At 46.5% G+C, this 12,363-nt stretch overlaps 1 protein-coding gene across 1 annotated transcript in view; it reads right to left on the bottom strand.

Annotated features, from left to right (window-relative positions):
• LOC115087337 (sulfotransferase 6B1-like) overlaps positions 1-12,055 on the bottom strand; it is a 95,547-nt gene extending 83,492 nt beyond the window's left edge. The window contains 2 exon segments of the mRNA XM_029594427.1: positions 11,669-11,719; positions 11,722-12,055. Coding sequence (XP_029450287.1) covers positions 11,669-11,719; positions 11,722-11,869 — 199 coding nt within the window. The 5' untranslated portion in view covers positions 11,870-12,055.
• Positions 12,056-12,363: the final 308 nt, after the last annotated feature.

Consider the following 12,363-nt stretch of genomic DNA (forward strand, 5'->3'; position numbering starts at 1 on the left):
TTTGTGTTTATTTCATATTCTAGTCTAGCCGGTGGTTCCTCTCAGGATCTCCTCCTGGGGGCGCTGTCATCTGCCATCGGCCCAGGGATTCACCATTTCCTCCAAGTGGTCATTCCTTACACTACTATCACTCTGTGGGAGCCAACCACTACCGATCACTAATACCGCTTACAGAAGTATTATATAGATAGCTACCTTCTCTTTCTATGGGACTTGCCAGCAGCCTATAACAGATTGCTACTCCGAAGCGGAGGCATGATAGATTGCTATCTCTGTAGCAAAATACAATATACCTATTGTTAGCTTCTCTCCTCAGAAGAGTATCATTGAACAGATTGCCAACTCCTCTTCCCTGGGGAGTTGATCCATAACAGATTGCTACCTTCTTCCCTTACAGGAGCATCTAACAGCAGTTCGCTAACAGATTACTAACTCCGCCCTCCTGGCAGGGTAAGCACTACAGATAGCTAACTCCTCCCCTCTGGAGGAGCAGATCATGACAGATTGCTAACTCCTCCCCCTTTCAGGAGAAAAGCAGAACAGGTTGCTAACTCCGCCCTCCTGGCCGGGTGAGCGATAACAGATTGCTAACTCCTCCCCTCTGGAGGAGGAGAGCGTAACAGTACGACCTGTTCAATAGATCCCTGGAAATGGAAGTGGTTCCGAGTGATAGGAGAAAAATGGTGCTGGTCCCACTTTTCAAGAGTGGGAGCAGAGAGGAGGCTGGTAACTACAGGCCGGTTAGTCTCACCTTGGTGCTGGAAAATGTAAAGGAGTCTCTACTGAACGAAAGGATAATGAACGATCTACACTCTGTATTAGGTAAGAGTCTGTCTGTGTTCTGCATGTGTAACTGAGATGCAGTATTTCTGCTGGCAAATAGTTTTTCTGTAAGGCTTTTTTCTGTTAACCCGAGTAGGTGGTGTGTTAGTGTTCTAGGGCATGGTATACTATCTGCATTGCTGCCATATCATAGATAATGTTGTGAATCTGTCCGTGGCATGCAGATTCCCTATCTTCTTGGTTGCGCTGGCTTCCCCGACACGGTTGGAGAACCTCCGAGACTCGGACGCTGCCAGTCACCACCTGCGTGGCTTGAGACCACCGCTGCCGACGCCCATGCCGAGACCCATGCGGCAGATCCGCTGAGACCTGCGGGAGGCCACACCAGCCAGCTCCTCTCTGCAGCACGGAGCCGTGCCGCCATTGCTGGGGTCCTCGTCAGACGGCCTGTAGCCTGCCTGCTCCTCCCTGCTCTGATTCTTCCTGTGCGGCTGGGCACCGCTGTCCAGGGTCCTGTCTCTTCTTCCTGCTTCCTCTTAGGCGCCGGCATGCACCTCTTCTCTGCATTTAAAGGGCCCGCTGCCTGATATGCCCCGGGTTCCACCTGATGACAACTTCCTGCTTTAGCCCTATAAAAGGGGTTCCTCTTCAGTCACTCCTGGCCTTCGGATCGGGTTCCACAGTTGTCTGTGTCTTCTGACCGGTCCAGGTCCTCCGTGGTCTTCTCTGCTTTGACAGCTTTGTCTTCATGTTCCTGATGTCCTTCGAGGTCTCAGTTATCTTCATGTTCCTGATGTCCTTTGTCCGTGCCTCCAGATGTCTTCGGGTACCTGATGTCCTTTGTCCATGTCTTCAGATCTCTTCATGTTCCTGATGTTCTTCGTTTGTACCTCCTGATGTCCGATGTCCTTCCTGATGCCTTCATCAACAGTGTCCTCGCCTGAGTCTTCATCTACAGTGTCCTCGCCTGAGTTTTCGTCCAAAGTCTTCTATATTCTAAGGACTCCGTCTGCCCTCGTCCTCTCAGGCCTGCCGCCTTTTGCCGAACCCAGCGGCAGGTCTGAAAGGGCTTGGAACGGTCGGAGGACTGTTCATTGATCAACATTGCGTTGTTGGTCATCCTAGGGCGTGCAGGTCTGGTAGAGGGTCAGACCCTGTATCCTTGTCTTCGCTTCAGCCTTGTCCTGCTCCTCGTACTCTTGCTCATACCAGCTCACCTCCTGCGGTGTGTCTTGGGGCTCCTCCCTGAGTCATGCCGTGGCCCAAGGGCTCACATCACCTGCTTTAGAGACGACCGCGCCTCCGCGCTTGTAACAGCCCTCGGTTCATAACAGCTGCCGGAGGTCGCGCTTGTAACAGGATCCGAAGGCCTTCTAGCCTTCGGGTCGTAACAGATAAGGCTGCTGCTATTTGAGTCCTGAGAGATTTGCGTTACTTTTTAAAGTGTTTGGCAGTGAAGAGTTTGCAGTTACTGAGAACTGTGCATTTGTGTGGAAAAGGAGCAGAACTGAATGAGTGTGCATGTGCATGAGAATCAGGAGAGTGAATGAGAGGAATGAGCGAATATGAGTTTTTGTGAGATTGAGCATATATTTTATTTTATTTATTTATTTATTTAGGTTTTTTTATATACTGCCATTCATGATACAGTCACATCATGCTGGTTTACAGTTGAACAGGGGTGCATAATAACTTCAAACTGTAACTATAGTGTGGAAAAAAATCAGTTACAAATAACAAGGAAGATTGAACTGGGAGAAGAGAGAAATAAAAGGAAAGGATAACGTCAGTTAAAGATAATTATACATTGCTGAAACTAAAATGACTGTGAGATATATGTTGATGTAGTGAGAGATTAATTAGGGTCCGGGAATGCTTGCTTAAACAGCCAAGTCTTAAGTCATTTCCTGAAGGTTGGGAGGCAGGGCTCCTGTCTCAGATCGGGGGGGATGGAGTTCCATAAAGGGGGACCGGCTGTAGAGAGGGCCCAATCCCTTAAAGTAATATGTCTGGTGGTTTTGGTAGAAGGTACCTGGAGTGATCCTCTGTATGCGCCTCTTGTCGGTCTTGAGGAGTTATGTAATCGGAGGGGATTTGTAGGTCAATTGGAGCATGTTGGTGGATGGTTGTGTATATGATGGAAATGGACTTGTAGATGATTCTGAAGTGTATTGGCAACCAATGGAGGTTTTTTAGGATTGGAGTGATGTGGACTCTCCTCCTGGTGTTAGTTAGTATTCGTGCTGCCGCATTTTGTACTATCTGGAGCGGTTTGGTGTAAGAGGAAGGGAGACCCAGTAAGATTGAATTACAATAATCTATCTTTGAGAAGATAATTGCTTGTAGAATCGTTCTGAAATCTTGAGTGTGGAAGAGAGGTCTTATCCTTTTCAGCACTTGGAGTTTGTGGAAACAGTGGTAGTTCTGTTGATGGTAGCTTTCAAGTTCATGCGATTGTCAATAATCACTCCTAAGTCTCTCACTTGTGTGGTTGGTGGAATGGCAGGATGAGTAGTGGTGGTGCAGCTGTTCTAAGGAGAGATGAGCAGGAGTTCGGTCTTGGAGTTTAATACTAGGTTTAGGCTGGAGAGGAGGTGTTTGATTTCTTGGAAGCAGTTTTCCCAGTGATCAAGTGTTTTCGAGTAGGTATCTTTAATGGGGATCAGGATCTGAATATCGTTCACGTAGAGGAAATGTTGTAGATTGAGGTTGGTGAGAAGCTGGCATAGCGGTAAAAGGTAGATGTTAAAGAGTGTCGGAGACAAGGAGGAACCCTATGGGACTCCTACGGGTGAGTCATAGCGTGATGATTCTTTGTTCTGGATCCTAACCTTGTAGCCTCTATTGCTGAAAAAAGTTTTAAACCATGTGAGTGTGGTGCCTGAAATGCCTATGGAAGCCAACTGGTTTATGAGGATGGAGTGATTGACCATGTCGAAAGCTGCCGAGAGGTCCAGTAGGATCAGTAAGAAGGATTGACCTTTGTCGAGACCCATGATGAGGTAGTCAGTTAGGGAAATGAAGAGGGATTCTGTGCTTAATGCTTTGCGGAATCCATATTGAGAGGGGAATAGGAATTTGTTGTCTTCAATATTTGAGTGTTCACTAATTTTTCCATAATCTTGGCTATGAAGGGAAGGTTGGTGATCGGGCGGAAATTGTTGGGGTCTTTAGGGTCCAAATTTGGTTTCTTTAGGAGTGGTTTGAGGGAAGCCAATTTGAGGTCATCTGGGTAGGATCCTTGGGATAGAGAGCAATTTATGATGTCCGCCAGTGATTTGGAAATGGAGTCAGGAATTGTCAAGAGATGTTTGGTGGGGATATGATCCGCAGAATGAGAGGAAGGTTTCATTCTCCTTAGAACGACTTGTATCTCAGAGGTAGAAATGGGTTTGAATGCTTCAAAACAAATGTTTTTGAAGGAGGGATGATGTGGAGTCGAGAGAGATGAGGTGTTGGAGGGCAGCTGAGTTAGAAGGCTGATGATTTTGGTTTGGAAATAATGAGCTAGTTCTTCAGCTTTAGATTGTGCTAAGTTACTGGGAATCTCCGGGGGGTTGATTTGTGTGAGATTAGATACATAGGCAAATAGTGCTTTAGTGTTGAAGACCAGGTCATGGATCTTGGACGCGTAGAAGTCCCTTTTGGATCTCATTGTGGAGGCCTTGTATTGATGTAGGGTGAATTTGTAGGAGGCCAATGTGCTGGCGCACGGGGCTTTACGCCATTTGCTCTCTTTCTGTCTTAAGCTTTGTTTTAGTTTCCTAAGTTCTTTAGTGAACCATGGTTGTCTTTTGGAAGAGTTAGAGTGGGATTTCTTTGTTACTAGTGGACATAGTTTGTTAGCAATAGATTCTGTGATGTTGTTCCAGGAACGGAGAGCTGTGTTCGGATCCGTGAGGTCTATGAGATGGAGTTGAGATGCCAAATGATTACTAAGATCTTCAGAGGAACATGATCTTCTGTAAGGAAAGGAGGGTGAGGGTATGTGTGGGGTGATGGTTTCTTTCAGCGAGAATGAGGTTGAAATAAGGGTATGATCGGACCAGGGGACCTTTTTACAACTAAGGTGAGAAGCAGGCTTGATGCCAGGGTTGACGAAGATAAGATCCAGCATGTGGCCGGCCCTGTGCGTGGGTTTGTTAACTGGTTGAATTCCAAGGTTGAGAGGGAAGTGAGAAAGGCTTTCCACTGAGGACCGGACTCACGGATGGACGGACAGAGACGGATGGATGGACAGATGAACTGGACCCACGGACGGTCGGACAGAGAAGCGGAGCGAAGCGGGGCCTGGCCTGCGCAGTCGGTGCTAAAGCCCGTCGGGGTAAGGCCGATAAAAAATCCACACTTACCTCCCAATGGGCTCCCCGCCGACCACGAGGCAATATCTTTGCCTCTCGCCGCTCTCCTCCGCTGAACACTGTCTCGGACCACACGCCGCGCCTCCTCCCTCCAGCTCCTCAGCCTATCCGGAACCAGGCGCTCCCATCGACGTCAGCAGTCGGCGACCTCAGGGGTTTTAAATCCCCTACTGCCCTCCCGACGCCATTTCCACTGAGGACCAGACTCACGGACGGACGAACAGAGACGGACGGACAGACAGACGGACTGGACCCACGGACGGACGGAGAAGCGGGGCCTGGCCTGCACAGTTGGCGCTAAAGCCCGTCAGGGTAAGGCCGATAAAAAATCCACACTTACCTCCCAACGGGCTCCCCGCTGACCACGAGGCAATATCTTTGCCTCTCGCTGCTCTCCTCCGCTGAACACCGTCTCGGACCACACGCCGCGCCTCCTCCCCCCAGCTCCTCAGCCTATCCGGAGCCAGGCGCTCCCATCGACGTCAGCAGTCGGCGACCTCAGGGGTTTTAAATCCTCTACCGCCCTCCTGATGCCATTTCCACTGAGGACTGGACTCACGGACGGATGGACAGAGATGGACGAACGGACAGACGGACTGGACCCACGGATGGACGGACAGAGAAGCGGAGCGAAGTGGGGCCTGGCTTGCACAGTCGGCGCTAAAGCCCGTCGGGGTAAGGCCGATAAAAAATCCACGCTTACCTCCCAACGGGCTCCCCGCCGACCACGAGGCAATATCTTTGCCTCTCGCCACTCTCTTTCGCTGAACACCGTCTTGGACCACACGCCGCGCCTCCTCTCCCCAGCTCCTCAGCCTATCCGGAGCCAGGCGCTCCCATCGACGTCAGCAGTCGGCAACCTCAGGGGTTTTAAATCCCCTGAGGGATATATGTGTGTGAAAGAGTATGAAAGTGAATATGCAAGCATTAGTGTGTATGTATGTGAGAAAGATTGTGCGTATGCTTCTCCAATGTTCTAAGGATTGGGTTGTTGTGAGCATAAAATTGATAGGCTTTTTGCATCAAAGAAAGTAGCGCTCACAGGGTAATAAAACAAAAAAAATTTTCTCACAAGCAAAGACTTTTGCACACAGTAACCTAATCCTTAGAGGGAACATTGCTTTTGATCATAAGAAGAAGGTCTTGGTGTACCAGGATCAGGACTATCATAAAGATCCTGGTACAACAAGACCCACAGCAATTGTTTCCAGTGGAAGCTGACACATCTAGGATAGCTATTGGGGCTATAATAGCTCAAAGAAGGGGAACTAAAGATCTCCTCCATCCATGCACCTTCTAGTCTCATAAGCTTACAGCTGCAGAGAAGAACTATCATTTCTATGACAAGGAATTCCAGGCCATAAAAACCACATTTGTGGAATTGTGTCACCTTCTGGAAGGAACCTATCATCAAATCCAGGTTTTCACAGTAAAAATCTAGAATTCCTCAAAAAGGGAGAAAAGGACACTTTGTGGAGCCAGCATAAAAAGTTCCTTTATAGAAAGGATCAACTCTGTGTCCCAAGGGCACTTCATGCTTGCAGGTCCTTCAAAGTTGCCTGTGAATTCTGTTGGCCAGGATGGAGCAGAGGTGTAACAGAGTATGTGAAGTTCGGCAGGCACATGTAGGAGAGATTAGGGAGCATGCTTTTTCTCTGGCGGGTCCAGCATTGAGGAATTCTATGCCTGATCAAATGAGGAATATATCTTGACATTAGTATTTTCCCCAAAAATGCTAAAAAGTTGATTATTTAAGCAGGAGTTTGAAGGTTGATATAAGAGCCTTTAGTAAATCAATCGGCACTTTTGATATGCAGTAATAACAGCACATTATTGGGTTTTTTTATTATGTATGTAAACCTTGTTTTGTTAAAATTATGAGTTTCTTAGGAAACTGTACTTTTTATAATGTATATCTTTGTTTATGTGTATCATTTCTGTAAACTGCTGCAATTTTCTTAGAGCATGAGGATTAGAAGTATTTTAAAAATAAAATAAATAAAAATAAGTATACGCCTATAACAAGATAACATGCCATTGCCCTCATGGATTACTATTGCCGTTAACAGTACCCTTGAGACTGTAGGAATGAGTATCAATAGCTTTCATTATGATTTATCATTTTCACAAGGAAAAACAATAATTTTGGTAGTAGTGGTTTCATGTAACAATATGGCCCATTTAATAGCCATTAACAGTCTTCCCTCTTCTTTTGAAACAGCAGACCTGCTATTTCAAGAAGTAGTGCATCTACACGGTCTACCATCTCATATCATCTTTCACTGGTGCTCCCAGTATATTACATGTTTCTGGTGGGACATAACTACATTTTTGGATGTCCACCTCCATTTGTCTTCAACTTACCACCTGCAATCCTACGGGCAGACAGAATAGCTAAAAATTAATCAGACTCTTGAGCAGTATCGCTGCTTCAGTAATTTTCACCAGAGGGACTGGTCACAGTTACTTCCTATGGTAGACTTTGCATATAATAAATCTAAAGCACTCAGCAACAAAGTCCTCCCCATTCTTTGCAAGCTATGTCATCAATCCTCGCTTCTACTTGAGGGAGGTTCAGCAGTCCAAGTTCTTCACAACAGTACAATGGGTGTCAGAAAGCTCTGTTGTTAAAGCTGGTATTTAGCAATCTGTGGTTATTTAGAATAGTTGTGGGTGGATCCTTGGACCAGTGGCAGGTGACCACGCCCTTGGGGGAAATCCCGAGAGGGACCACTGGTCAGGCTTAGTGTAGGAGACAGACACAAACTAGTTCTTTTATTAGACAATATAGTAAACCACCAAAGGTGGCAGTAGTGAGCTGGAAACGCCCAGCTGGGCTGCAGTCCCTCAGGCACTGGAACAGCGATCCCAAGGTGGCTGAGCTGTAGAGAAACTAAGAAAGTGAGTAGGCAGTATATGCAGAGTTCTGGAACAAGTTCTTGATGGTAACACTCACACAATAGTCTCTTGAGGCAGCCCAGGAGATGGTATGCATTAGGCCCTCGAGGAGCGAGTACCTGATCCCAGGGAAAGCTCTGAGAGATAGATGAAAAATTCACTGATGTTTGTAAGCAGCGATGACTTCTTAGCAGAAGTGGTATCCAGGAGCAAGTCCGGGACGTGGGCCCTCGAGGAGTGAGTACTGGTTCCGGACTGCGACCTGAAAAGAAAAAGATAGAGCGAGGCCCTCGAGGAGTGGGTACCTCTAGTGAAGTCCAAGGAGGCAGAGTAGCTAGGGTTGCGGAGAGCAAATCCCATCTGAAGCGACCAGGAGGAAGCTAGGTAAACCAATCCCTTGCTAACTCGTCTTGTTAGCGAAAACTGAGACCTTAAATATCTGGAGCTGGTGACGTCATCTCAGAGGGACGCCCCTGAGGTTCGCGCCAACGCTGGTACATCAGTTGGGCCGCGTGCGCGCATGCACCCTTAGGCATCTGGTCAACATGGCGGCTTGCAGCGTCGAGCCAGTCCGGGAACGCCGGAGGAGGACGGCCTGGAGACGCCGCAGCAGCTAGCCTTCCATCAACCCCGAAGGGAGTCGCCAACGAGGTAAGGTGGGCGGGAGCAGAGACGTCGGACAGCAACAGACACAACATGGGTAAATGTACACATGCAAGTGCAATGAGAATTAGAATGGGCTAAAGGGTCACAGAAAATATCTGCTCACAGGCGAAGCCAGAAAGCCCCACAATTCAAAGTAGGGGACAAGATTGCGTCTCCTTAAGGCATATAAGGAGCGAGAGACCCTCTGGGTCTGAGCAGAAGTTTATGAGGCTATTTCTGATTCAAGAACAAATAAATCCAGTGGCATTCAGGCTTCAGCTTCCAACCAATTTATGTGTTCATCTATTGTTTCACATGGCCATCCTGAAGCCTTTTAAACCTAACCTCTTCACAGGAAGACAGCCCCTCTTCTATCACCAGTCACAGTGAAAGGGCACCATTGTCTGCCAGATTCTGGATGCTTGATTTATCAGAGAGGCTTGCATTATTTGGTGGACTGGAAAGGTTACTATCCGGAGGACTGTAGTTGGGAACTGGCCCAAACTGTCCATGCCAAAGAACTGATGGCCCAGTTTCACTAAGAACATCTGGAGAAACCAAGAATGAGAGTCGCAGGAGGAGCTATTGAGAGGGAGGGGATTTCTATCAAAGTCAGCAGGGATCAAAACTGCTGCCCTGGGTGTTCAAGCCAGGGGATCCTGGATTGGAACCACATGGACTTAGTTCCTATACAATTCTTCCTGAGACAATCTAGCTAAACTGAGACTCCCTATTGGGTCAATATTAGGTGTGTCGCAAATTGAAGGCTGGATATAAGGAATCCTAGCATGACATCCTTTTCTGGTTCAACAGTCCTCATAGAATTCAATCCAGGATTCCACTGTTTGCCTGGCCTGGTTCCAGCTCGTTCCTGGATTCCTATTGTCTCCTGGCTTCTACTTCGTTCCTGGTCTTAGACTCCATTGCAGGTCCCTGCCTCCTGCCTGTTTCCAGCTTCCACCTGGTAAGTCCTGATGGCCGCCTGAACCCAATGGCCCAACCTGCGGGAAAAGATGGCTGCTTCAAGCAGAAGAACATTTGCTCTGGAGCACCTGGCCTCTTTGAGGTACAACCCTTGTCCAGGTATGAAAGCTTCTCTACCCACGCAGAGAGAGCCGAGACATAATGCACATAAATTTCAAGTTCAGCACGTTACTTTGGCCCCAAATTCAGACCCCTACGTAGGTGTGGAAATGAGCTGCTTAGCATGCAAAAACAACTTTTTAATGCAAATGAATAACACGCTGTGCTAAGCTCCAGGAGGTTTGCCTTACCTAAGGTTTATCTAACTTCCCACAGGAGCAACAGAATACTAACGCACATTCTGCTGCTCCCAAGATCACCACTTAAAGGGTCCTCCCAACCTCAGAGCCTCACCAAGGTCCAAGTAAAGAAATCCCTGAGGATCTAGTGGAACCCCCTCTCCCCTGCATCTCAAGCAGAGAAAAAAAGTAAAATTAAGTGCCCCATAGACCCAGCCTCCAGAAAAAGCTTGCCCCTTTCCAAAATAGTCCATATTTACCTGCATCCCTGGAGTATACTGGGGACTGGAGTATTCTCTACTCACTTCTTTCCCACCAGCACCATTTTTCAGAATGGCAACGATTGACCGATGATGCCCCATTTGACTCTCCATGTGGGGGGAGGGGCTAAGGAACACCAGAAGACAACCAGCACCATTTTAAAAAATGTCAGTGGGACAGGAGTGAATGGGGACTGCAGGTAAGCTTTGGGGATCTTCTGAGGGTGGGGAAGGGCTTTCTTCTGGTGTGCTGTGGCCTAAGGAGCACTTAATATTTATTTTATTGCACTTGGGGAGCAGGAGGGAGAGTCCCATTAGATCCTCATGGATTTATTTACTCAGGATTTGTGGGGTTCTGGGGCTGGGCAGGTGGCCCTAGGATGTGTTGCTGGCAGCCAGGAAAGCTCGAAGTTCCTAGCCACAGCAATAAATGGAAAGTTACTGAATTCAGTTTAGCAAATCCCCATGGTAGTTTTCCATACAGTAAATGGACTGCACTTCAGTAAATCAGCGCCATAGATACTTGCCATTTGCAACCGTATAATACTTACTACATTAACTTGTCTTTCTCCAGTGACTTCATTTTAACACTTTTTCATATAATCTTGTTTCTTGATTAATGCCTTTCTTGCTGATTTTATCTCTTTTCATCCCCTGCTGAGGATTGAAAGTTTGGCTGCTCAACTTATCTTTTCTTTGTTTTTCTTTTTGCTCTTCTCATACATCTCTCAACTTGTCTGGCTTCCAATCTCCTTCTACATCAGTTTTTCTTACTCTGCAACCCCATGCCCTCACTCCTTTCTCAGAAAACTGGTGCACTTATGTATTCTTTCTTGCTCCTGAAAATCCAAGTCTAAGTTCCTTCTTTCATTCACCCTTTCTCTTTGTCTCATTTTGGAGGAATCAACTTCCATTCACTGTCTCCTCTGCCTCTCACGTGCTGCATACCAAGCTCTTCTAAAACCTCATCCTTTTGCAGTTTACTTTACCTCACTCCAAATCCTAACTCACTGGCTGTCATTTTCCATGGCTTGTACGCTCAATCACTGTACTATTATCTCTTTTATATGAAATGGTATTGAAGGCGATAAACTACAAGAGTAATTTTCAAAGTCCCGCAGGGAACTTGCAGGCTTACTGTCAAACCGAAGGAGGTGCAAAATATGCGTTCAAAAGCATTCAAAGGGCTTTCAAAGTAAAATCTCCACAAGTACTTGCCTATGACACCACCTAATCCAGCCTGCAGCACTTCTGAAAGTTCAAACTACATTCACAAGAGACAGATTTCAAACAGTGCATTTATGTGGGAAACCACATTAAAATTTCCGTAGCAATAAATTAATCAGTCAAGTCATTGATAATTTAATAAGCTTTCATTTGCATTCTTTTAAACATGATCCTTTTAAACTAGTTTAGTAAATTTCTTATTTTCTTTTAGCAACCTAGGCTGCATACTTACCACATTTTGGATAAGCTATTAGCATTAGATCATCTTTTCTGGCTTCAAATCTCCAGTTTTTGGAAAGTCTCCAGGGCTACACAAAACACTGGGGTACAGCACTCCCTTATAGGTAAATAGCAGATCTCCTGGAGCTTTATCCTTAGCTGTAAGCATTACTTTTTCTAATTCTTCAATAAACTGTGATCTGTTTTTCTCCATGTTTGCTTCCAGACTTCTAATTCTTGTACAGCAGGCAGGACTAGGGATTGTTCTTAAATAGCAGCTACCTTGGAAAGTTGGAACTGAACCAATGCGCTGACGTTGGAGCTCCCTTTATATACAATTCCCAGGATGCCTCAATCTGCTTCGTTTCTCAGAATTGAGAAAGCTCAAATGTTATCTAAAGCTGCCTATAAGACGATGAAAAAATATGCTGGTCAAAGGTTGTTTATATCTTTTTTTGGGGGGGGGGGGGGGGGGGGGGGTGGTAGAGAGTGAATTGTTTCTTCTTTAACAAGTTGTGTAAGTTGATTGCATGGGTTTATGTATAACTCCTTAAACAACAAAATGTGATTGAATGAAGCAAAAATTGACTCCAGCCTGCTGAAACCCAAAGTGCAGCAAATGAGTTACATCATGTTGCGTGACTGAACTATGAGCACAGTGCACGTCCTTTTATTCTTTTAGGAGAAGCAAACCTGATAGCATCTGAG

The sequence above is a fragment of the Rhinatrema bivittatum genome, chromosome 3 (assembly GCF_901001135.1).
Source record: "Rhinatrema bivittatum chromosome 3, aRhiBiv1.1, whole genome shotgun sequence".
In the NCBI taxonomy this organism is placed as follows: domain Eukaryota; kingdom Metazoa; phylum Chordata; class Amphibia; order Gymnophiona; family Rhinatrematidae; genus Rhinatrema; species Rhinatrema bivittatum.